Source organism: Gymnoscopelus microlampas (assembly GCF_963454915.1).
Source record: "Gymnoscopelus microlampas genome assembly, chromosome: 21".
Taxonomy (NCBI): Eukaryota; Metazoa; Chordata; class Actinopteri; order Myctophiformes; family Myctophidae; genus Gymnoscopelus; species Gymnoscopelus microlampas.
In genome coordinates, this window is record NC_139958.1 from 46,607,195 (window position 1) to 46,634,128 (window position 26,934).

Below are 26,934 nucleotides of genomic sequence, written 5' to 3' on the forward strand. Positions count from 1 at the left end.
CATACCCAGGAGAAGTGCTCATTGGCTGCCCTTGGCTTTTTCAAAGAGCTGCTTCAGCTGATCTTCGGTGGTGGCCTCCTTTTGCTGCATCAGGTCACCGTGACCCTTAGTGACACCCCAGCCATCGGGGGTGGACATGGAGGGACACAGGGGACGTCCTGACGCTGGCTTGAGTTTCTCCCAGTAGTCACGACGGGCCCTGGTCACAAGAACAACATGGAGGGATTGATTGTGATACAACATCTGTAAGGCATTACAAGCCTGGACAACAATCCACAAATCCCTGACTCTCCTCCCTTCCCTAAAACACTCCGGACAATGCTCCACACGTCCTAGACTCTTCTCCCTTCCCTAAAACACCCTGGACAAGGCTCCATGTGCCCGAGTCTCCTAGACTCTACTCCCTTCCCTAAAACACCCTGGGCAACACTCCAAACATCCTAGACTCTTCTCCCTTCTCTAAAACACCCCAGACAACGCTCCACGTGTCCTAGACTCTTCTCCCTTCTCTAAAACACCTTGGACAACACTCCACACGTCTTAGACTCTTCTCTCTCTCTCCAAAACACCTTGGACAACGCTTCACGTGTCTTAGACTCTTCTCCGTCCCCTAAAACACCCTGGGCAACAATCCATGCGTACTAGACTCCTCTCTCTTCCCTAAAACACCCTGGGCAACGTTCCACACGTCCTACCCTCCTCTCCCTTGTCTAAAACACCCTGGACAACAATCCACGCATCTTAGACTCCTCTCTCTTCCCTAAAACACCCTGGGCAATGCTCCACACGTCCTAGACTCCTCTCTCTTCCCTAAAACACCTTGGAAAATGCTCCACGCATCCTAGACTCTTTTCCCTTCTCTAAAACCCTGGACAACGCTCCACGCGTCCTAGACCCTTCTCCCTTCCCTAAACCACCATGGACAAAGCTCCACATGTCCTAGACTCTTCTCCCTTCTCTAAAACACCCTGGACAACGCTCCACACGTCCTAGACTCTTCTCCCTTCTCTAAAACACCCTGGACAACGCTCCACAAGTCCTAGACTCTTCCACCTTTTCTAAAACACCCTGGACAACGCTCCACACGTCCTAGACTCTTAGGATAGTACCTGGCACTCAATGTGTTAATTTGTATTTTTCTTGACCACAAATGTACAGAATGTTATTTTGATAGCAAGTTGTTTAGACATAATCTAGGTTCATTGTTGGAATCCTGGAATCCTAGTTTCTTTGAGGCCACTACACTCTGCACTCTACTTATGTGAGTATTAACCTTGTTGTTTGTGAACAAGAGTTCATGTTTACTCTGCTTATTCCGATGTTGTACTCGTAAGTCCCTCTGTACAAGAGCATTTGCTGAATTGTAAATTGTAAATTGCAACTAGACGCGTCGCAATTCCGGGGAAATTGCAGAGTGTGGTTGCGCCGACGCCGGTCGCGGGTCGCGGCCGCCGGGACTCGAGGAATAGGCCGGGAGGAATAACGTCGGAGGCTGCGCCAATTACATTGTCACGTCTCTCATGAGATCGCTTGCGTTTCATTTTGAAAGGATCGATCCACCCCGAAATAATGTTTTTGCATCAAACGGTTACATTTTGCGCATTTGTGGCGCCCCCTATGGGTCAAAGTGGAAATGCTTTTGGGAATTTGTTGAGTAAACCACCCTCGACATGTGATTTGAATTTGGGATTGACCGGACGTTTCGTTCGTGATTTCTGGCATTTTTGGTAAAACGGGCCCCTCCCGCTAACTTTGGAAGCCATTTACGGACGAACGGTAAGGACTATGAAAATGCCGTTTGGATATGTTTACCGCATGGGCTCAGAGATCATGTGTACCGATTTGTGTGAGATTTGGAAAAAAATTGTAGGAAAAGGAGCAAAAAGTGTGTTTTGAAGAAAATTCAAAATGGCGGAAAATCTATCCTGACGCAAATGGTCGTGGCCTATATGGGGAGATGCGTAATGACCCAAGGAATCCAGGGAAAAAGAAATTTTGATTTTACGACATACGGTTCAAGAGTTATAGGCCAAAAGGTAAAGTGGGCTGTTATAGCGCCACCATGTGGCCGACTGGTGTGATTATTTTCATAATAATTTCGCAAAAAACTATTAACCTCCCCTCAAAATCTTGTAACTGTAGCCCTTACGGTTTCCGAGAAAAAAATACTTGAATGGGAGTTTTTGCAATTCCCATTAAAGTGGATGGGGAAATTTAATGCAGAAATAAATCAATATCAAAAAATCTATCCTGACGCAAATGGGCGTGGCCTATATGGGGAGATGCGTAGTGACCCAAGGAATCCAGGTGAAAAGAAATTTTGATTTTCGGACCTACGGTTCAAGAGTTACAGGCCAAAACGTAAAGGGGGCTGTTATAGCGCCACCATGAGGCCGAATGGTGTGATATTCTTTTCAATAATTTCGGACAATATTATGAATTATCCCTCCAAATCTGATAACTCTAGCTCTTACGGTTTCTGAGAAAAAAATACTTGAATTTGAGTTTTTTCACTTTTCCATTAAAGTGGATGGGGACATTTAATGGCACTAATAAATTAATATCAATTAAACTATTCTTAGCCCTATACAAGCGCACGATTCCCGTTCAAGACGGTCATTTTGATATATGGCACAACATTAGGGGATAAAAACTGTGGGAGGAGATGCGTCTGAAAAAAAGTTTATCTATAAATAAAGAAATAAAGTGTATAGAGTACTATAGTCTGGTTGCCCTGTTGGGCAACCACACTAATGAAGGAAAAGGTAAGGGTAGCCTGTCTGTTTACCTGGCTCTAACCCATGGTTTGGTGTGCATCTCCAGGCCGGCGCCCCAGTTGCCATGCTTCTCGGAGGCAGCGGGTAGGAAGCCCCTCTCAGGTGCCAGCTCCTCGGCCACGGCGCGGATGTGGTAAGGCTCGAACCCGCAGCAGCCTCCGATGTAGCGGATGCCGGCGGTGTAGGCCTCGCGCGCATACCTGTGCATGTCCCATCTGCTCAGGATCCTGGGCTCCAGAGCTGTAGGAGAGGAAGACTCATGACTTAAGACCAGCTAAAGGCATGTGTACCTTTATTTTAACACTCTTTATGGGAAAGGTGATGGACACACTTCTAAGTTTAATTCAAACATTTGTGGGGTGCTTATTTTTAGGGCTGGGAGATATGGACAAAATCAAAGAGGGCATTGCAGTAAATGTATTATTTATGGCTCACCAGGATAGTCATCTGAAATTCAGTGTTTTGAAATAAACATTTATTAATGAATAAATTAGCAATTTCTCAGTAGAATTTGTGACCGTTCTTATCTGCTTGTTCCTCGTGTTGTTTCATTGTCAATGTGAAATAAATGTTTTATTTTTTGCAGAGACCCTTTCACATCTGGTTACATTTGGCTACACTGTCATAAACAAAATACAATTTATTTGGACTGGAAATATAATAGCAATATAGTGCATGTGAAGGTATTTTCATATTTTCAAATATGGCCCCCTTTGAAAACAAGTTTTGGACAACCCTGACTTTAAATTGTAATCTTTAAAGATTAAAACTAGGGAAAGACCACACTTATGTCATATCACAAGATTAGTATTTCGATCCAAAATGCCAGACGATATCTAGTCACACATCACGATATCGAAATAATATACACAAGGAACCAAATGGACCCTTACAGGTCTGTAACTCTGAGAGTGTACAGTACACATCAAACTTATTGGACCCTTACAAGTCTGTAACTCTGAGAGTGTACAAATGGAACCAAATGGACCCTTACAGGTCTGCTGTAACTCTGAGATGGTGCAAATAGAACCAATTGGACCCGTAAGGTTCCATTTGGTTCCATGTGTACACTCTCAGAGTAAAATAAACACTGAGGATATTACTTTGTAATCTAGAGATATAAACCTTATCAAATGGGGTCCGTGGCCTAATGCATATCAAACCAGGGGTCCTGGAAATTCATAAATACATAAATCACTAAATGCATACAGATGTGACATTCTAAAGTTTCAAAGAGCCCTGCCATTGGCACTGCAGTGGAACGTCAGTGGATAGTAGGGCTCCTTGAATTCGACCACATCTCCTTGAGGACTCCTTGATATATATTGTTATTGTCTCCGCCAGTTATTGTCTTTAATAACATGAACGCAGCGTCCGATTGCAGTGAAACTTTGCTTGCACATTCGCACTACGTTGAAGAACAAATGCCACCATTTTAACATTGCCCTATTATAGCGCCACCTAGAGGCAATTTTTTTGCAACAGTTTTCTTTTTTATATTACTCCTACAAATTGTGTCCAAACATCATGCAAATCGGTACCCATTATCTCTATAGTCAAGTGGTCAAGATGTTTCCGTCCGATTTTTCATATTACATCCTGATTGCCGAATTCCGAACATTGCTGCCCCACAATAACTTACCTGACCTGGCGGAGACCTGTGCTCCGAGGAGCACTTTTTCTACAGTAGTTTCTACTTGATTTCTCCTTGATTTGGTATCAAACTCTCAGAATTCACCAGAACACAGGAAATTACATCCACTGTGTTAAAAGGTTGTACTCAGTGCATGCAATCATATAGATATATTCACTTTCAAGTAATGCTCAGCCTGTCATAACGCCACCATGAGGCTGATTTTTGCAAAACACGTTTTTTCATATTACTCCTAAAGATTTTGTCCAAAAATCACGCAAATCGGTACACAGTATCTCTATGGTCATGTGATTAACACATATCTGTCCGATATTTCAGATTCCATCCTAATTGGCTAAACAATGGCTTAAAAGTTTGCAGGATTGCTCCGTTTTCAACAAAATGCCTCAAATCATGAACGCAGCGTGCAATTTCCGTGACATTTTGCGCACACATTCCCACAATGCTGAGGAAGAAGTGCTACTTGAAAAAATTCAAATCAGTCTCATGGTGGCACTATAACAGCCAATTTGTGTTTTTACCTATAACTGCACCGATCTGTGTAAAACTTTGTATGTGCACTCCCTACAGGTCAAGGAAAAACCTTTGCCCTGGATTTTTCACATTTGCCTTTTATAGCGCCACCAGGAGGCAGACTTATGTAAAACATTGATTTTTATATTACTCCTTCCGACACATGATCTCTATAGTCATGTGATCAAGACGGATCTGTTTGATTTTTCATATTCCATCCTGATTGGCTAAGATTCACATCTAAAGTTTGCAGTAGTGGCTTGTTTTGAACAAATTGCCGCAAATCATGAATGCAGGTCCAATTGTGGTCAAACTTTGCACGCACATTCACACTATGTTGAGGAACTTATGCCACCCTTTTAACATTGGCCTGTTATAGTGCCACCAGCAGGTCTAATTTAGCAAAACTATTTTTTGGCACAAAATGCTTCAAATCATGAATACAGTGTCCGATTGCCGTGCAAGGCTTAAGAAGAAATGGCACCCTTTTCACATTGGCCTATTATAGCGCCACCAGGAGGCCACAATAACCCTACATGACCTGGCGGGGACCTGTGCTCCGAGGAGCACTTTTTCTTGTTAAAGATGGGTCTTACATTGCTTCAGTCATCAAATAAATGTCTGTTGGCCTACTTTTTGCGTTTTAATGGATGAAATTTTACCCATTTTCCAATGCTATAGTAAAACAAGCCTGAGAAAAGTATTAAACTCACAAAATTCACCAGAACATAGGAAATTATATCTACTCTGTCAAATAGTTTTGGGGGGAGGACTCCCAGACTTGGGGAGTCCCCCCGCCCCCCTGAAGAAAAAAAATCCTTGATTCTTACAGTCGAAATGGTCTCATTTCACACCTGGCAAGTCAGGCACGACAATGTGTGTGTGTGTGTGTGTGTGTGTGTGTGTGTGTGTGTGTGTGTGTGTGTGTGTGTGTGTGTGTGTGTGTGTGTGTGTGTGTGTGTGTGTGTGTGGGGGGGGGGGGGGGGGGGTGGGGGGGGGGGGAGTACTTTACAGGGAAAGATCAGGGAAAGTTGTGAAGAGGTCAGATGTCAAGTTCGTTTTATCAGTGGTGTAAAGAAACTAAGTACATTTACTCGATGTGTGTCGATTGTGAGCCTGTAGATCTGCTATTTTCAAAAGATTTGCATACTTTTTTACTTGTGAAATGGGACATTCTGCACAATGAGTACTTTTGCTGTTGGTACTTTAAGTATATTTTAATACTTTTGTACTTTTACTCTTTTCTACAACTTTTTAAGATGTGAGTACTTTTTCCACCACTGTCTATAATACGTACAGAAGGGGAATTCGGGCAGGTCGATGAAGCCCTGGCAGTTGCAGTCGGGCGTGTGGTAGGCCAAGGGTTGGATCATGTAGTGAGCCTTCAGTCCGGCCTTCTCCACCCCTTCCTTCATCAGCTTCACCGTCTGCACGCACGTCATAGGGTCAAAGTGGCAGTTCACTCCCACGATCTGGGCACCTACGGGTGGCAGAGGAGTGTGAGACATTTGACACCCCAAAATAAGAGGTACATACACGTTAGCAAAAACGTTGTAGTGGAAGTGGTCAAGTGTGTGTGTGCGTGCGTGCGCGCGCGCGCGCGCGTGCGTGTGTGCGTGCGCGTGCGTGCGTGCGTGCGTGCGTGCGTGCGTGCGTGCGAATATGGAACCAATCTAACAAGAGCTTGTGGTTAAATAATAACTGCATTATATCCAAGTACACCTTTTACCCAACTACATTTTGAAGAAGAAAAAAATGATGCCATAAATTAATTATTTTGAAGTTAAAATAACATTTCAAATAACATTACATTACATCATAGAATTACAATTAAGACTTGTAGTGAAAGAGTTGCATTTTGTCCCTCCTGAGAATTTTTGTTTTAAGCTGTGGCCATAACATTTCAGTAATAAGTCCAGTGTCTCCACTAGCTAGTAGGCCTACACCCTGTAGTACCTATGTGCACCCCTAGGGGTCCACATTCCCCTATTTGAGAACCACTGGTATTTCCAACTGAAAAGCCAACATGAACATTTTCTGTTCATTAGGTGATTACGGGGCCAGAGCTCAGCTCTGGACCTGTTTTGTTATTGGCAGTATTCTGTCACTTCTTCTTCTTCTTCTTCTTCTTCTTCTTCTTCTTCTTCTTCTTCTTCTTCTTCTTCTTCTTCTTCTTCTTCTTCTTCTTCTGCCACTTTTCGCAGTTCTGGCTGAACCGTGCAGTCGCTTTTTACGAAACTCGGCCATATGGTACCAGATGTGCCACTTCAAAACTTCACACGTTACTGTTCTTTCCCTGAAAGTGCCCTGAAAAGGCATGTTTTCCTCCCTGTTCTGCCCTTAAAAACGCACTGTTTTGCCCCTGAAAAGACGTTGTCACTCCTCGACACTACCAGCAGAGGTGCTCACGTTCAGAGAATGGGTGAACACTAACTAAAAGAGAGAGAGGGAGAGATAGAGAGAGAGAGATGTGGGGACAGACCAGATAGACAGACAGAGACAGACAGACAGACAGACAGACAGACAGACAGACAGACAGACAGACAGACAGACAGACAGACAGACAGACAGACAGACAGGGATTGAGAGAGAAAGGGAGACAGACAGAGAGAGGGGGGGGCAGACAGACAGACAGACAGACAGACAGACAGACAGACAGACAGACAGACAGACAGACAGACAGACAGACAGACAGGGATTGAGAGAGAAAGGGAGACAGACAGAGAGAGGGGGGGCAGACAGACACAGACACAGACAGACAGACAGACAGACAGACAGACAGACAGACAGACAGACAGACAGACAGACAGGGATTGAGAGAGAAAGGGAGACACAGGGAGAGAGGGGGGGGGGTCAGACAGACAGACAGACAGACAGGCAGACAGACAGACAGACAGACAGACAGAGAGGCAGACAGAGAGGGGAGATTTACCTTTTAGATTTATAATGTAAAATCTATGTCAATTTAACTCTGAGAGTGTACAAATGGAACCAAATGGACCCCAACGGGTCCATTTGGTTCCATTTGTACACTCTCAGAGTTACAGACCCATAAGGGTCCATTTGGTGCCTAATCTATCATTTAGCTGGGGACCCCCTGGAACTCCCTCAAGGACCCCTGGGGGTCCCCGGACACTTTGAGAACCAATGATATAGAGGAGAGAAGAGGAGAAGAGAGGAGAGGAACACTGTTCTTCTCCTGACATGCAAATTAACTGGTTTAACACCTTGGCCAGGGTCTTTTGTTTGTCTCTAGCCAAACTTCACGTCATCACAATGGACTCAGGAGCGGAGTTGTGCCTTCCCCCCACACACACCCAAGAACACTTTTATTTTGCAGTTTGTTTTCATTAGATTTTTAAGTGGATTTGCTAGTTTCGTTTTTAGTTTGTGAAAAGGCCTAGTTTTAGTTGAGTTTTTAAAATTAGTTTCAGTGTTAATTTTACTTGTATTATTGTGAGGGTATTCAGGGGCAATATTCAACAAACTCAGAATAGTGAAAATGGCAGATCTACAAGCTCACAACACGTTGCATTGCTACAACTGCTGTTGTAATTGGCTGCAGAGAGAGAGAGAGAGAGAGAGAGAGAGAGAGAGAGAGAGAGAGAGAGAGAGAGAGAGAGAGAGTGAATGACTTAAATCAGGGGTCTTCGGCAGGAGGTCCGAGACCCCTAGAGGGTCCTCAGAGTTACTGCCAGGGGTCCAGCAGTAACGTGTGGTTCCACAGAGGTACTGTAGGGGGGAAGGGAACCTGATAGCAGAGTTCCTCTGAATACCGTAGTGTAGGCTACACAGTATATCATTAACATAACCGGTTTTGCTAGCAGGTTCCCCTCCCCCTTACAGTCTGTCTGTCACACACACACACACACACACACACACACACACACACACACACACACACACACACACACACACACACACACACACACACACACACACACGCGGGATGTGCAGTGTTTGAAAACTTGAGTTACTTTGTAGATTTTGATTATTATTACAAAACATACATTAACCATTAACCTTATATAAACGTTGTCTATTTATCTGTTATTTACTATATATTTTTAGGGGCATGTCATGTGGTCTACCTGCACAGCCTTTGTGATCTACTGGCAGCAGCTAAGCTAGTGTCCCTTAACAAAGAGAAGAGAGTACATTTCTCTTAACAATGTTACCAGTTAGGTGAAATGTTCTTCTCTTTAATGGGGAAAACCACCCATTTTAACTTTGAACTATGTCATTAATATACCTTAGAGTTGTTGTGTAGAGTTGTATTGTATTTGTATTGTTGATGTTTTGTCAATGAAGAAAAATAAATACAAATAAGGAGAAGATTCTCTTTGGCTCAGAGTACATCTTAATGGTGTCACTGTGATGTGATGACCCCACAATACATTTTTATTTCCACACAACAACTCTAAGGTATATTAATGACATAGTTCAAAGTTTGTCTGTCTACCCTGTCTTGTCTGTCTGTCTGTCTGCCCCTCTGTCTGCCTGCCCCCTCTTGTCTGCCCCGTCTGTCTGTCTGTCTGTCTGTCTGTCTGTCTGTCTGTCTGTCTGTCTGTCTGTCTGTCTGTCTGTCTGTCTGTCTGTCTGTCTGTCTGTCTGTCTGTCTGTCTGCTTGCCCCTGTCTGTCTGTCTGTCTGTCTGTCTGTCTGTCTGTCTGTCTGTCTGTCTGTCTGTCTGTCTGTCTGTCTGTCTGTCTGTCTGTCGGTCTGTCGGTCTGTCTGCTTGGCCTGTCTGTCTGTCTGTCTGTCGGTCTGTCTGCTTGCCCCCTCTGATTGGATTGTGTCCCTGTCCCCCTCTCTCCCCCTCTCTCACTCCCTCTCCCTCTCTTTCTCTCTCATTAAAATCAAATATGCTTTATAGGCATGACAAGCATTCTTATATAGCCAAAGCGTTACATACAGTATGACACTAAATAATAATACATATTCAGAATAAGAAAAATAATACAAGGGAACAAGGAAAAAATGATCAAAATGAATATTATAGAGAGAGAGAGAGAACTTGTAAACTTGCTACCCCTTGTGGCAGCAAAGGGAATCATAGATTTCAAAATAATTCAGCATTTTAAATGCCCTTCTTTGTCCCTCTTATTGCCCTGGGAATCCCCTGAAAATTGACTGTCTTGCCGATGGCAGGACATGTGAAGTTTTGAAGTGGCACATCTGTAGATGGTCATGAAAAACTATCAAGAAATAATTCTCACAATCTTTCGTCCAAAGGTGGCGCTATAGCACTCAATTGAAAATGGCAACTTTGAACAGGTACAACTCATGCCCTGTTTGACCTACAGCCATGAAACTTGGATACACATATGCGTCTCCTCATGCTGAACAACTTTCACCCTCTGACTTTTGACCTCTGACCTTTAGATCTCCCACCATTTTGAATTATATGAAAAACAGTCATTGGCTCCTAACTTCTGCATTTTTTCACTTATGGAAAATCCGTTGGAAATTTGTGTAGGCAGAGGTCCAAAGTTGAAGTGTTAAACGTTTCGTGCAGATTGATCAAAAATCCCAGGAGGAGATAGATTTTAACTATTACAGTTTTATGAAAATTATTCATCTGCACCTAAAACATACATGCAGACTCACATTTCTTTGAAACTTTGCAGAAATGTACAGGGTCATTCCAAATATCACTGAAACCAATCTTACTCCAATTGGCCAAAGGGGGGCGCTATAGCAATTCTTTGAAAATGCAAACTTTAAACAGGCATAAGTCATGCCTCGTTTGGCCGAAAGTCGTGAAACTTGCTTAAACTTGTGCCTTGACTCATGAGGAACACATGTATCGCTTTGACCAGTAAGCTCCGCCCTTAGATTGTCCGCAATTTTGAGCAGTTTGATACTTGTTTTTGGCAATTCTGGCTTAACCGTGCATACGCTTTTTACGAAACTCGGCCATATGGTAGATGCACATGAAAAACTATCAAGAAATAATTCTCACACTCATTCGTCAAAGGGTGGCGCTATAGCACTCAATTGAAAGTGCCAAATTTGAACAGGTACAACTCATGCCCTGTTTGACCTACAACCATGAAACTTTGATACACACATGCGTCTCTTCATGCCCGACAACTTTCGTGGTCTGACTTTTGACCTCTGACCTTTAGATCGCCCACCATTTTGAATTATATGAAAAACAGCCATTGGCTCATAACTTCTGCATTTTTTCACTTATGGAAAATCCACCGCTTTTGTTTTGTCGGCAAAGGTCCTAAGTTCATGTGTAAAATGTTTCGTGCAGATTACTCAAAAATCCCAGGAGGAAATAGATTTTAACTATTGCAGTTTTATGAAAATTATTCATCTGCCCCTAACACATACATGCAAGACTCACATTTCTTTGAAACGTTGCAGTAATGTAGAGAGTCATTCCAAATATCACTGAAACCAATCTCACTCCAATTGGCCAAAGGGGGCGCAATAGCAGTTTTTTGAAAATGCAAACTTTAAACAGGCAAAAGTCATGCCTCGTTTGGCTGAAAGTCGTGAAACTTGCTTACACATGACTCATGAGGAACACATCTATCGCTTTGACCAGTAAGCTCCGCCCTTAGATTGTCCGCAATTTTGAGCAGTTTGAAAAACACTTAAACCCAGGATTTTTCAGCTATTTGCGTGAAACTGTATCATCTTTGTGGTCTCCTTTTTCACAGTTCCTTGTCTGTTGGTCCAATGGCGTCTCCCTTAAATGAGTGCCTCACAATCTCAAGGTCGCCAGTTCAAGCCTCACTTGATGCAGACTTAATTTAAGTTGAATTGCAAACAACATGACTGTATCAATGAATACATGTGCAAATGGTAAAGATAACCTGAAATGCTTATTTGAGAGTACGCTTTTTCAATGTATGACATACTTCATTCTGAAAATAGCCGATCTACAATCTCAAAACTTTTCAGATAGCAACGTGTTTCTGAGCTTGTAGATCAGCTGCTTTCACTGTTTTCGGTTGCGAGGAGACATACAATTTCTCTATTGGTAAATGGTTTGTGAACGAGTGATCTTAGTGTTGGCTTGGTTCATGACAGAAGGCAAGGGTTTATGATCTTCAACAGACAACATCAGCCTGGACAAAGCTATAGCACTATAGGTAATGTTGAAGCCTATTAGTCCGAAGGTTGAGAATTCGATTCCTGTCAATGGCAATAGGTTGAGATGTCCAATCAATCCATTCTGTTTCCATCTCTCTCTCTCTCATCAATCTATTCCGTTTCCATGTCTCTTTTCAATCTATTCCGTTTCCATGTTTCTCTCTCTCTCTCTCTCTCTCTCTCTCTCTCTCTCTCTCTCTCTCTCTCTCTCTCTCTCTCTCTCTCTCTCCCCAGTTTCCATCTCTCTCTCTCTCTCTCCATTTTCCACGTCTCTCTCTCTCTCTCTCTCTCTCTCTCCAGTTTCCATCTCTCTCTCTCTCTCTCTCTCTTTCTCTCTCGCTCCCCAGTTTCCATCTCTCTCTCTCTCTCTCTCTCTCTCTCTCTCTCTCTCTCCAGTTTCCACGTCTCTCTCTCTCTCTCTCCAGTTTCCATCTCTCTCTCTCTCTCTCTCTCTCTCTCTCTCTCTCTCTCTCTCTCTCTCTCTCTCTCTCTCTCTCTCTCTCTCTCTCTCTCTCTGTCTCTCTCTCCAGTTTCCACTCTCTCTCTCTCTCTCTCTCTCTCTCTCTCTCTCTCTCTCTCTCTCTCTCTCTCTCTCTCTCTCTCTCTCTCTCCCCCAGTTTACATTACTCTCTCTCTCTCTCCAGTTTCCATTTCTGTCTGTCTCTCTCTCACTGGCCCCGTATTATCGCTGCTTGCAGCTATATTTTGATATTATTTTTGTTAAAATAAGTGATAAATAGTTCTTTATTGTGATAGTAATCATTGTTATAGATAGAATGTTTGTTCACAGGGGTCTCCCGGTCTCTCCAGCCCTTTAGTAAACAGAAAATAAATGTTGAGGCTGGGATACAAATGTTATCCAATCAGGAGAGATTGGATGACATTACTAATTGTAGTGGAGTAAAAGTACAATATTTCCCTCTGAGATGTAGTAGAGTAGAAGTAAACGTATTTAAAATTGGAAATACTCGAGTAAAGTAAAAAATACCTTACAATTGTACTTAAGTACAGTACTAAAGTCAATTACTTTAGTACTGTACTTTACACCACTGGATATCGGTTCGATACTAATATTCATGTGTGCGTGCGTGCGTGCGTGTGTGCGTGTGCCTGTGTGTGCTGTGTGTGTGTGTGTGTGTGTGTGTGTGTGTGTGTGTGTGTGTGGGTGTGTGTGTGCGTTTGTTTGTTTGTGCATGTGTGCGAGTGTGTGCGCACGCGCGCCCGCGAGAGTGTGTGTGTGGGTGTGTACCAGCTTTGACCAGCCTGACAGCACAGTCTCCAGGGGTCACTCCGTTCAGGTCTCCCTGGGGGCCGATGCACAGAGTGGCCGCCACTGGCTTCCCCGTGGTCCTCAAAGCCTGCACCGCCCACTCTGCCTCCTCCACGTGCTCAAAGTACTGCCACCACACACACACACACACACACACACACACACACACACACACACACACACACACACACACACACACACACACACACACACACACACACACACACACACACACACACCAGGTTTCCCAGGTAAACAACCAAACAAGGCTCGTAAAACAAGCTCATTTATGCTAAAAGTGATGGTATCTTTTAACTGTATCTGTTGGCTTAGAAAATAGAAAAATGATGTGTATACTGTTACCTCTGCGATCATGAAGTCGACGTTCTTCTGGACGAACACGTCCATCTGCTTCTTGAAGATGGCCTTGACCTCGTCCTCGCTCTTACAGGACAGGTAGGAGGGGGTCTGGGACACGCCCCCCGCCACCAGGGCGTCCCCTTCCTCTGCCACCTCCCTGGCCAGGTCACATGCCGCCTCGTTGATCTGCTTTCCCTGGGAAATGTAGTATTTTCACCCATTAAGACCTGAGGCCCATTCGACTAAATGCTTTCTAAACCAGTTACAGTTCTCACACTTTTTTGTGCCGCGGACCCCCCCAAATTAATATGTATTTGAAATATCTGAAAATGTTTTGTGCCAGGGACCCCCAGAAGAGAAGATTTGTGTAAAAGATGCTTTTTTTGCTCCGCGAAACTGATGTGGAAGCTTGCATTGACTTGATAAGGTTTTAAAAAAAAAACGTATTATTCGCATGAAAAAAATCGCCCCGGTGTGTAAGGACCTTTACCCTGGAGTATTTCCAATTGTCTATACTTTTACTTTTACTCCATTACATCTCAGAGGCAAATATTGTACTTTTATTCATCTACAATTATTTGAAAACTTAGTTACTACTAGTGACTTTTCAGATATAAATTATTACATTATAAAACATACATTAACCACTTTAGCCCTGTTTTATACCTCGATCTAAAAGCTCACAACGAGTCGCATCTCGACGTGTTGTGAGCTTGTAGATCTGCTATTTTCAAACGTTTTAGTACTTTTACTAAAACTTTTACTGGTACTTTTACTGGCGGCAGCGGTGGCCTAGTGGTTAGAGGGGCGGCCTTGATACCGGAAGGTCCCTAGTTCGATTCCCCAATTCATCACATAAATCATGAATCACCGCTGAATAGCCCTTGAGCAAGGCTTCCATGCAGGGTCTGGCTGTAAATAAGTTCCGCACTTAGTCCAACACCCTGGGTAAACAACAAACTTTGCTTTGCTTACTTTTGGTACTTTAAGTACATTTTGATACCAATACTTTTGTACTTTTACTCAAGTAAATTTAGAATTTGGAACTTTTACTTGTAACAGAGTACTTCTACATTGCAGTATTGATACTTTTACTTTTTTGGCAAATCTCTTTGCCAAAAATAGCCGATCCACAAGCTCACAACGCATTGCAATGCTGACGCTTTGTTAGCTTCTAGATCTGCTATTTCTGGCTATTGTTACCCCACAGAATATGGATACTGGGGTTCAAGTGGTTAATATCCTATCTTACATTAGAAACCTCAGCCCTTCCGACACCATTTCATTGTTTCGGTATCAACACAACAACAACATATCACATGTCACTACAACACCAGCCACAATGTGCGCGATTCATTTATGCATTGTTTCGTCTACTTTTCAGTGCTCACTACACATTTGCCTCCTCAGAGCATAATTAATCATTCGTCCAACACAAATTCCCCACATTACCGACCACACCGGAAGGGGAAACCCTTTAGCACCGTTTAGCGTTAGCCAAAAATGTCTAATAGTACTTACACATGTTGTCGCAGTCACCGCGGTCATGTCCCTATTCCCACCACACTCACACTAATGTATGTCCGTCATTTTCGTGCCATGCACATCCCAAACAAAAGATTATTACCCACGCTAGCGTCTAAACACAGGCTCTAAGCTGATGGATTCGCCTCTAATCAGGATTGCCAGTGCTCGGGAACAGTGTTGCCAGATTGTGCGTGAGAAAACAAGCAACCAGATCAGTGTTGCCAGATTGTGCGCGAGAAACAAGCAACCAGGTTTATGAAAAAACAAGAGAGAGAGGGAGAGAGACGGCGGATCTATATAAATAATATACATATGAATATGGATATTATCCACTGGCTAAGAGAAACGATCCACAGATCGTATAAAACAATTAAAAGAACGCTTTTTGAAACGCTTCCGTCTTCCGGTGAAAACGAATGGAATTCTGGGTAACGCAGTAATAAACGAACGGCCTGCAGTGACGGTAATGACCAGTAGAGGCTGCTAAAAATCTTTTTTTTTTAAGTTTGCACTGTACAACTTTAAGCTTTTCAATGAATGAAATAAAAAAATGTACCCATTATTTTCCAATGCTGGTAAAGCAAGTCTGATAAAAGTATCAAACTCACAACATTCACCAGAACACAGGAAATTTTTTTCACTTCTAGGATACAGGCAAAATGAACAGCTGTAAACCGTTATTTTATTTATATTCATATTTCATTGATTTAATGAAGGAATAAGTCTTTGAAATACATGCTAAATTGTGAGGGGAACATAAACATAGACACTTAAATATGCTGGCAAGACCTGGTCCTAACCACGTCTTCACACTATGCGGTGAGTCTTGTTAAGTCAAGGGGCAAAATAGCACATACCGCATAGCGCCCTTAATTAACATATAAACACTCCCCCAGGTGTTAAATATGCTGGCAAGTCTTAAGACTTAAGTGTTTGCGTTCAGCGTGACTTGCAATAGCAATTGCGCATAAGATGGTGGCGGTACTTGATTACCGCCTAAGACCTGGAAATAGGGCCCAGAGTGAGTAGACAGAAATGGTGCCATCTCATAATGAGCATTAGTGAGAGTCAATTATATGAAGAGAAGGTTGAAAATGAGTGCTCCTTTAGGGCGCTATTCCAGGTTTGAGTTGAACAAGCCACTAATTACTGATTTAAAAAAAAAATCCACTAGGCAAGAGGCGTTCCCCCGCAAACTTTGGTATTCTGTGGCACCCCCCTCACCCGCCAAACACCTGAGCTACCCCTTACATTATGCATGGGTGTGGTTTGGGCGTTACAATGATAAAACCAATCACCATGCCAGAAGCCATTGCCTTTAAGAGAAGACTGCGCTAGCCGCCATCCCCTATCTCCCTGTCTGCACTGTTGCCTGGTCTGATTATTATAAGCCACATTGGGCTTGTTTTCCTTCTTTTTTTTAAATGATATCCAAATACATTTATATATATTTTTTATTTTATATTTATATTAATTTGTAGCCTATTGTGTTCACAATAAGCAACTTGTCATATTAGTCATATTAGTCAGATCCGGAATAGTATATGACAGCCATTTAAAATATTTATACTATTGGTACATACCGGCTGCTCCCAAATAATTAATTACATCATGTTGCGACAACGTTCCTACAGGCAGCCATGGACCTCCAGCTGGACGACCACAGGGCTGGGCGGTGGTACAAGTACATACAGTAGCACATGGGTATAATAAATTGGACAGTTTTAGGAAAGGTCTATATGTACTCACGTTGGCTGTTATTGTTCTATTTCCACAGTGACGCAGTTAACTTACATCCATATTGTCCCCGTTATCTTTCATCATCCACCTTTGTTCAATAATCCCGAACAGAGCTACACTTTAAGTTTACATCAATCATAGCCTCTCAAACCCAGATACATTGCTGTGATGCGTATGTGCGTCGACTACCTACCCAAAATAACAGACATACAAGCTATCAACGCACTGCGTCATGTCGTGTCGACAGCTTACAGATCTGTTATTTTGGGCATCAATGAGGCGCATGAGGCGTGCGCGCGCCACAGAGTAGCCTAACACTAAACCAAAAACATTACATTACGTGGTCAACAACATACTAGACATGTAACTTGCTTGGAGCTTTTAATGCAGTGGTTCTCAACCTGTGGGTCGAGACCACAATGGAGCTCCCAACGCCTGGCGAGCTTGTAGATCTGCTATTTTCACAATATTTATCTGTGGAACCGAGTCAAACAAAATAAACTGAAAAGATTGAGAACCCCTGCTTTAATGCAATAAACATGAACGTAGCGTTTACGTGGGGAAATTGGAATATAATAATAATATAATATAATATATATAATATATAATATAATATTCACCCCCAGCTGGGTTTAACGAGACAGCAGCCAAAATGAAAATCACAGATGATCCGATCATCTTATAAAAAAATCACACCTGTGTGAAGGTAGCGGCGCCTGTGATACATTTTGTCATCAATATGTGTTTATAATGTGTTTATAGCCATGTTCTGACCAATCAGAACGTTGACAGACCTGACCATATATATTTGATATTTGAACATCACGTTCATTCAATTCGAACTTATAGGACATCATTATTTCTGTGATATCCTTTGAAATTATAGGGTCAATGACTTCGCTTGTTTCCTCTGGGATCCTAATTTTTGGTTCGATGACTGCGTTTTTCGGCTCCTGAAAGAAAGGACTCTTGGATTCTTGATCGTCTTTATCAAACCATTCTCTCATAACGGACGACGGGATCCCCGAGCTCAAACTTTCTACTACAAGCGAGGTCATAGGGTCAATAACATTGTTTGTGTCCCTACCTCCTCTTGTGTCCCCCGGGATAACATCACTCTTTGAGCTCATTTTTGGGTCAATGACTGCGTTTTTCGGCTGCCGAATGAAAGGACTCTTGGACACTAGATCTCCTTCGTCAAACATTCTCGCATAACGGATGACTGGATTTCCTCATGAACATGACGTTCTTGTATCTTTCTCTTTCTATTGGTCATATTGGGAGGAATCTTGGACAGATCCCAAGATTCCCAAGATAAGGTTAAATTGAGGATCTAACTTTAAATAACTTACCTAGAAGGAGACTTTAGCCAAATGAATAATAAAATGAAATTAATAAATATTTCTGTTTATATAGAGATCTAATTCTATATTCATGACATCATAGTGATGTCATGAATAGTAACATAGTGATGTCATGAATAGTGACCAATCCCAACGTTGATGGACCTGACCAATCAGAACGTTGGCGAGCCTGACCAATCAGAACGTTGGTTGACGGACCTGACCAATCAGAACGTTGGCGAGCCTGACCAATCAGAACGTTGACGGACCTGACCAATCAGAACGTTGGCGAGCCTGACCAATCAGAACGTTGACGGACCTGACCAATCAGAACGTTGGCGAGCCTGACCAATCAGAACGTTGACGGACCTGACCAATCAGAACATTGGCGAGCCTGACCAATCAGAACGTTGGCGAGCCTGACCAATCAGAACGTTGACGCAAAAGCCAGGTATAGAGGGCTACTATCCGCTAGCGCCGCTAAAAATGTAAGTGGTTAAGATTTTAGCCCAACCCCAACGGGACCCGACCCTGCCCGTCGGCACCGGCTGGGCCGGGTCGACGTTTTTTTAAAATCCAAATAAATTCATATATTAATTAATTTGTAGCGTATTGTGTTCACAATAAGCAACTTGTCATATTAGTCAGATCCCCAAGAGTGTATGAAAGCCTTTTAAAATAGTTATATTCTTACACAGCTGCTGGCAAATAATGAATCATCAGCGCGCAGCGCAAAAGTAGGTCAAATCAATCACTGTCAGTTGTCACGGCAGAGCCCCCTTTAAAGTTTAAACCATGACATGACATATAGAATGGATCTTCAGACAAACTATTGATTGAAAAGCTTTCTTCATGTCTTCCTCACCTCAAAGTATTCCTAAATGTTGGATTATTTCTTCAAATGAGAGCACAGGCAGCAGGCAGTAGCCTACAAGGTATTGGATGTGATTTCTCCATCGCAACTTTTTCCCATCAAACAAAGTAATGCAAACTATGGAAAAAAAACGAAAATATCTCAATTAAAAATATATTTCATATAATAACCGAATATCATTCTTAAAATGGTTATGGGGCAGTGTATGTACTTATATAGCCCTATTTGCTCCAAGCTGTTTTTTGGGCTGGGCCTAATTTGTCAATTATTAGTCGAGCCGGGCTGAAATATTTAGGGGATATGAAAGCTCTAGTTTGAAGTGCTCATGTGGCCTTATAGTTGCTTCTTTTTTTTTCATAGACCTGCGGTTGCTTATTTCTCGCCAAGGCTGGCAACACGGCTCATGGTCCAAGGCACAAAGCCATTGCAGTGTCTGTGTGCACTTGGCGGGTGCTTTTAGAACCCACAATCCCCCCTCCCAAAGCCGTACCCATGTGTGTCTGCAGAATGGCAATGTGGGGGATATAGCAACAACACGCCCATGGGCACGACTCCACGCGCAAATAACGGTGTCGGCATAATGGGTGACGGGTAGAGCAGCTGCTAGAATAACATATTGGGGCAGCGCAGCTCCATTATCAGTATTTAACAGGTTTAGGGTAGGGTTGAGGCTGGTGGAGGTGCCACAGAATAGGGCCCTTAGTGTCTTGCTCAGAGACACTTAAGACACAATGACCAGGGGTGGGGGGTTGAACCAGGAATCTTCTTTTTCCCAGAAGGCCTCTCTCTACCCACTCAGCCATGGCCACTTGCAGCCATGGTTAACTCTTATAAGTCTTGGCAAGAGACACTCTCTTTGGGTCAGAGAGTTCAACACATGTGTTATAAAACCAAGGAGGATGTGCTTTCCTGTTGCCAAGAGTGGGAGAGCTGAATGAATGGCATGCATGAAGGTCACACACACACACACACACACACACACACACACACACACACACACACACACACACACACACACACACACACACACACACACACACACACACACACACACACACACACACACACACACACACACACATCACATTATCTGCACAATGTCTTCCCCCCATCTCGCAACAGCTGTGGAAGATCACCATTTGTAGCTGTCGGGTATTTTCTTTTTTTAATTAATGTCCTACAATGCAGGACCTTACATATGTGCCTGTGAAAGCAGCAAAAATAGCCGATCTACAAGCTCACAACGCGTCACATCGCGACGCATTGTGAGCTTGTAGATTGGCTATTTTTTTTAAACCTTTTGAAAGTGAAAGTGGTCAAGTGTGTCTGTGGGTTTTATGAATATTGAACCAATGAAATGTATGAACAAGAGCCTGTGACTAAATCAGGGGTCTTCAACAGGGGCCCGGGACCCTAGGGGTCCCCAGAGTTACTACAGGGCGGCCGCCAAATCTTTGTTTGATATGATATTTTTTACATTAACCACTTGAAGTTCTTTTCTGAGGAGAACTTTAGCCAAAAATAGCAGATCTACAAGCTTTTTGGCAAAGTGGTTTGGTGTAGGGGAAAAAAGAGCAGACCAAGTTTAAAAAACAAGTTTAATCTGTAGAATATAGAGGGGCTCTCGGGGGTCCTTATCCTGAAAAACGTTGAAGACCCTGGACTAAATAATAACAAGATTGGATCTTTTTCTTTTTGACCCTTTCCTGAAGAGCAACAATATTGGACATACAAGGTTTCCACCTGACAGACGATAGCTCTACTCACAGTGAATCGCGGAGCGTTGCCTCTGTTCTCCAGCTTATCGTCGCTGGCATAAAACGTAAACGTCTGCATGACGTTCGCTCCGGCCCGCAGGAACTCGCGATGCAGCTGACGAACTGAAACAAGCAAATATTTAACAGTTTGTGTTTAGCAGTGCAGGAGTGAGTGGCTTTACAGGTTTGCAGTGTGCAAATAAAGACAAAAAAAGGTTTGCAGTGTGCAAATAAAGAAAAAAAAAGGTTTGCAGTGTGCAAAAAAAAAAAAGGTTTGCGGTGTGTAAATAAAAAAATAAAAGGTTAGCAGTGTGCAAAAAAAAGAAAAAAAGGTTTGCAGTGTGCAAATAAAGAAAATAAAAGGTTTGCAGTGTTTAAATAAAGAAAATAAAAGGTTTGCAGTGTACAAATAAAGAAAATAAAAGGTTTGCAGTGTGCAAATAAAGAAAAAAAAAAAGTTTTCAGTGTGTAAATAAAAAAAAAGGTTTGCGGTGTGTAAATAAAAAAAAGTTTGCGGTGTGTAAATAAAAAAAAAGGTTTGCGGTGTGTAAATTTAAAAAATAAAAGGTTAGCAGTGTGCAAAAAAAAAGAAAAAAGTTTGCAGTGTGTAAATAAAGAAAATAAAAGGTTTGCAGTGTGCAAAAAAATAAAATAAAAGGTTTGCAGTGTGCAAATAAAGAAAGGTTTGCAGTGTGTAAATAAAGAGAATAAAAGGTTTGCAGTGTGCAAATAAAGAAAATAAAAGGTTTTCAGTGTGCAAATAAAGAAAATAAAAGGTTTGCAGTGTGCAAATAAAGAAAATAAAAGGTTTGCAGTGTGCAAATAAAGAAAAATAAAAGGTTTGCAGTGTGCAAATAAAGAAAATAAAAGGTTTGCAGTGTGCAAAAAAAAAGAGTTTGCGGTGTGTAAATAAAAAAAAAGTTTTGGGTGTGTAAATAAAAAAAAAGGTTTGCAGTGTGTAAAAAAAAAAAAAGGTTTGCTGTGTGTAAATAAAAAAAAGTTTGCAGTGTGCAAAAAAAAGAAAAAAAGGTTTGCAGTGTGCAAATATATATAAATTTTTTTAAACAGTAAAATAGTAAAAGCTCCACAGTGAATGTATCCATAGACCCCTTAACAGACGACGTCACACTGGCTGCACGCAGCCAGTATGCGCGCAACGAAACCCATTATATCAGGTCTCGTTAGGACGCGTCTCACTAGCCAACACACACAAGAGGGGGTTGGGGTGTGCTGAAACCAGTGCACCCCGAAACAGGTTGGGAATTGATTGCGTGAAACAATCACCTGTGCGTCCAGGCTCAATGTTAGTAAACAAATAATTGGTCTATTGTAACTCAAAGGAGCACTACACTCATTTACATCTTCATAAACTTGCTCCTCACTAATGCTCATTATAAGATGACACCATACTCACTCTGTGTCTCATTGGTGGGCAGTGGACAGTTCAGAAACCTGCCTACCAGTGACATCATTGCTCATTTCAAACATTTCAAACAAGATTTTTTTTTGTGGTGCAAGAACAATGGCTTCTATTTCAGTATAGTTTCTTTTTAGCCTGGTTCCAGACGAATCTGCCTTTGCAAAATTGCATTGCACTTTAGCCCGTGTTGTGTGATATTGTCTGGCCACGCGAGGCTAGTTTCTTTTAGCTTGGAATCCCCACCAATGATGTAACTGGAGGCAGGTTTCTTAACTGTCCACAGCCCACAATGAGACACAGAGTGAGTAGACAGTATAGTGGCATCTTATAATGAGCATTTAGTGAGGACCAATTATATGAAGATAAGGATGAAAGTGGGTGAAGTGCCCCTTTAAAAGATGTCAAATGGAGGAACAAGCAGTGTTTTTGTTCCCTATTTCATCATAGCCCTTAAAATCCACTGCAAAATTAAAGCTGCGATCTCTAGCGTTTATGCGTTATACTATATGGAAGAGTGAGGAGACCAAATACAACCACTGCACAGGTAGCCTAAGGTGGCTGCATACTCCAGTAGAACAGCCGAACAGCTAGGCTGAATGAATGCAAAAACGATGGCAAACGTAGCCAAACTCCGTTGGGGTAGTTATAGCCTCGATCTCTAGGCTTTTATTTATTAGTTTTGCTCAAAAATAAGAGCCTGGACCAGCCTGTTGACGTTCCTGGAATAGGAAGTGTTTCATTTCCCCAACCAACCAGAGTGCAGTGGGCGTCGCTCCAACTGTGGTGATGTCAGGGCTCTCAATGCTGCACATTGGGGGAGGAGGAGGGGCATGGGGCGGGGCGGGGGCTGACGGACAGATCAGTGAACCAATGGGATCTCACAGATTTTTTTTCCCGGAGATTTTGAACCCGCCCCTCTAGATCAGATATCAGACACGTTAGGGCAGCCTAGGGTAGTTACAACAGCTCGGAGGCAGGGAACAGCCGTATTTAGTTCGGGTCCCGCACACCCGACCCCCTGAATGATGTCATATTGTGGTCTGAACCGAGCCGAACCAAACTTTTTTCGGCTGTCCTTGTGGAGTATGCATTGGGCTTAATACTGTGTTAACACACTCTACCGTACAGATTGGCTCAAATGAACCTTTATTCATTCAAATAAGTCCCGGATCACAGCTTTTTTAAATGAATGCGTGTGTGTCTAAAACTTTAATGAATGAATGAAGGTTTAATGGACACTAACCAGCTTCAGGGTAATTATTAATTAATTAATGAAGGTTTAATTAATACTAACCTTCAGGGTAATGAATGAGTGAATGAATGAATGAACACTAACCAGCTTCAGGGTAATGAATGAATGAACACTAACCAGCTTCAGGGTAATGAATGAGTGAATGAATGAATGAACACTAACCAGCTTCAGGGTAATGAATGAATGAATGAATGAGTGAACACTAACCAGCTTCAGGGTAATGAATGAATGAGTGAGTGAGTGAGTGAGTGAGTGAGTGAGTGAGTGAGTGAGTGAGTGAGTGAGTGAACACTAACCAGCTTCAGGGTGATGCATGAGTGAATGAGTGAGTGAGTGAGTGAGTGAGTGAGTGAGTGAGTGAGTGAGTGAGTGAGTGAGTGAGTGAGTGAGTGAGTGAGTGAACACTAACCAGCTTCAGGGTGATGCATGAGTGAATGACTGAATGAGTGAGTGAACACTAACCAGCTTCAGGGTAATGAATGAGTGAACAACACTAACCAGCTTCAGGGTAATGAATGAGTGAATGACTGAATGAGTGAATGAATGAACACTAACCAGCTTCAGGGTAATGCATGAGTGAATGACTGACTGACTGACTGAATGAGTAAGTGAACACTAAGCAGCTTCAGGGTAATGCATGAGTGAATGACTGAATGAGTGAGTGAACACTAACCAGCTTCAGGGTAATGCATGAGTGAATGAATGAGTGAACAACACAAACCAGCTTCAGTGTAATGAATGAGTGAATGACTGAATGAGTGAATGAACACTAACCAGCTTCAGTGTAAAGCATGAGTGAATGACTGAATGAGTGAATGAACACTAACCAGCTTCAGGGTAATGAATGAGTGAACAACACTAACCAGCTTCAGGGTAATGAATGAGTGAATGAGTGAATGAACACTAACCAGCTTCAGGGTAATGAATGAGTGAATGAATGAGTGAACAACACTAACCAGCTTCAGGGTAATAAATGAGTGAATGAGTGAATGAACACTAACCAGCTTCAGGGTACTCTGCAGCAGCCTCAGGGGTCCAGGGTCCTGCCTTCACGTAACCTCTCTTCTCCAGAGCGAAGACGAACCCTCCGTCCCCGATGACCACCTCCCCTGCATCCAACCGCTCCAAAACATTCTGGAAATATAGGAGAATATATTAAAATACGCATTTAGTTATTCCGTAAAAATATATAAAATATACGTTTTAAACCTATAGTTTATTCTCCAAAACGTTCTGTAATAGTATAGTGTAAAATGTTTAGGGTTAAAAAGGTTGCATCGCTTATTTAGTCGTTATGCCAATTCATTCCTCCCCACACACCTTTATGTGTTGTCACTGCATGCTGTTGTAGCCTATCCGACTGGCTCACCTGCCAGTGAGGAGCCCCCACCGGGAGGACGTAGAGCCTCCTCCCATGCCCAACATTGATAGAATACACCCCTAGCCCGTAGGAATCAGTGGAGTAAAAAGTACTGAAATTGTTTACTTAAGTAAAAGTATCAATACTGCAATGTAGAAATACTCTGTTAAAAGTAATCCTTGAGTAAAAGTACAAAAGTATTGGTATCAAAATGTACTTAAAGTACCAAAAGTAGAAAGTACTCATTATGCAGAATGTCCCATTTCAAGTAAAATGTATACACATCTTTTGAAAATAGCAGATCTACAAGCTCACAATGCGTCACATCGCGACGCATTGTGAGCTTATAGATCGGCTATTTTCAAATGAACAAAATGTATATAGGGCTGAAGTGGGTAATATTGTAATAATAATCAAAAAGTAACTAGTAACTAAAGTTTTAAAATAATTGTAGTGGAGTAAAAGTATACTATTTGCCTCTGAGATGTAGTGGAGTAGAAGTAAAGAAAATTAGAAATACTCCAGTAAAGTAAAGTAAAGTAAAAAAATACCTCAAAATTGTACTTAAGTACAGTACTTGAGTAAATGTACTTAGTTACTTTCTACCACTGGTAGGAATACATGCAATGACAAATATCACCCTCCCCGCCCGGCTTCCCTCCCCCAACCACAACCCATTGTGTTCGTATAGACGCTTGACAAAGCTGGGTGCATCACGGTGGATTCGAACCCCGAGACTCCACTGCAGTGGTGTGCAACTATACTTTACCGCTGCACCACCCACTAAAAGTACAGATTTAATGATAACTAGCTCTCCTGCATCCAAGCGTTTAACACATTCTGCAAAGTCACTTTTTATTGACAAAACGTGCACCAGTGCATCGCAAACTTTTTCATGTCAAGGACCCCCAAATTAATATTTGGCCACAGACCCCCGTCTGAAAAATGTTTGTGCCACGGGCACACCCCCATACAAGATTTTTCTTCACATCTCTTTTTAAGATTATCTTCAAGTGAGCTTGTAGATCTATTCTTTTTTGGACGTTCCCTGGGGAAGTATTTTGTTAAAATGACCCATGCATATTTGTGATTGTGACTTTAGCAAACATGTTCTATCTCTCTATCTATCTATCTATCTATCTATCTGTCTATCTATCTATCTATCTATCTATCTATTTGCAAAGTGGTTTTGTTTTGTTTTAAAGTGATGTTTAGTTTTAAATGGACTCACCCTCTTGGATCCTGCTGGTGCCATGGTCTCTGCAGAGTGTTGCAGAACTTCTCGTTCTTGTCTTTAAACGGCAGAAAACAGCCTGTTCCTCCTGTGAGAGTGGAGAGAATGGAGACTGAGGGGGTTGTTCATACACGTCCCAAAGCTTTTATAATTAGAGGATAGAGCAGAGGGGTGTGGTCATGGAGGAAAGTAAGTACTTTTACTCAAGTACTGTACTTAAGTACAATTTTGAGATACTTTTACTTTACTGGAGTATTGCCAATTGTCTATACTTTTACTTTTACTCCAGGACATCTCAGAGGCAAATATTGTACTTTTACTCCACTACAATTATTTGAACACTTTAGTTACTAGTTACTTTGCAGATATAAATTATTACATTATTACAGTATAACATAATGGTTATAGCTCAAATCTAAAATGACATAGATGCGTTCCCGTTCTAAACCCCAGCATCCGTATTCCAGGGAAAACGTGCGCAGAACATAGCAGATAATACAAGCTTACAACTACCACCAGTGGTTGTAAGAAGTACTCATTTGTTAAAGTAAAAGCAACAATTCCACAGTTCAGATATACTCTATTATGTAACTCGAGTAAAAGTAAATAAGTATGGGGAGCAAATATATAGGCTACTTAAGTTTATCCAGTTTGAAACACAAAAGCTACAGACTAAAATACAGTGAGTTCATTTACTATTGAGCATAAAAATTGACCCAGGAGGTTAATTTGGATACATTT

The 26,934-nt window shown here is 42.1% G+C and overlaps 1 protein-coding gene across 1 annotated transcript; it reads right to left on the minus strand.

Annotated features, from left to right (window-relative positions):
• On the minus strand, positions 1–26,313 carry bhmt (betaine-homocysteine methyltransferase). The gene is made up of 8 exons (XM_084047051.1): positions 26,191–26,313; positions 24,601–24,733; positions 20,938–21,050; positions 13,690–13,881; positions 13,306–13,453; positions 6,242–6,424; positions 2,789–3,017; positions 1–199 (listed from the first exon to the last, which is right to left on the minus strand). Exons 1-8 carry the CDS (start codon positions 26,212–26,214, stop codon positions 19–21), a joined length of 1,203 nt encoding a protein of 400 aa, XP_083903177.1. The 5' UTR covers positions 26,215–26,313; the 3' UTR covers positions 1–18.
• Positions 26,314–26,934: the final 621 nt, after the last annotated feature.

Coding starts and splice junctions, on each gene's coding strand:
- bhmt (XM_084047051.1), bottom strand. CDS start 26,214: ATGGCACCAGCAGGATCCAAGAGG. Junction 24,734..26,190: donor CACCAGCAGGATCCAAGAGG/GTGAGTCCATTT, acceptor CTATATTTCCAG/AATGTTTTGGAGCGGTTGGA. Junction 13,882..20,937: donor GCAACGCTCCGCGATTCACT/GTGAGTAGAGCT, acceptor TACATTTCCCAG/GGAAAGCAGATCAACGAGGC.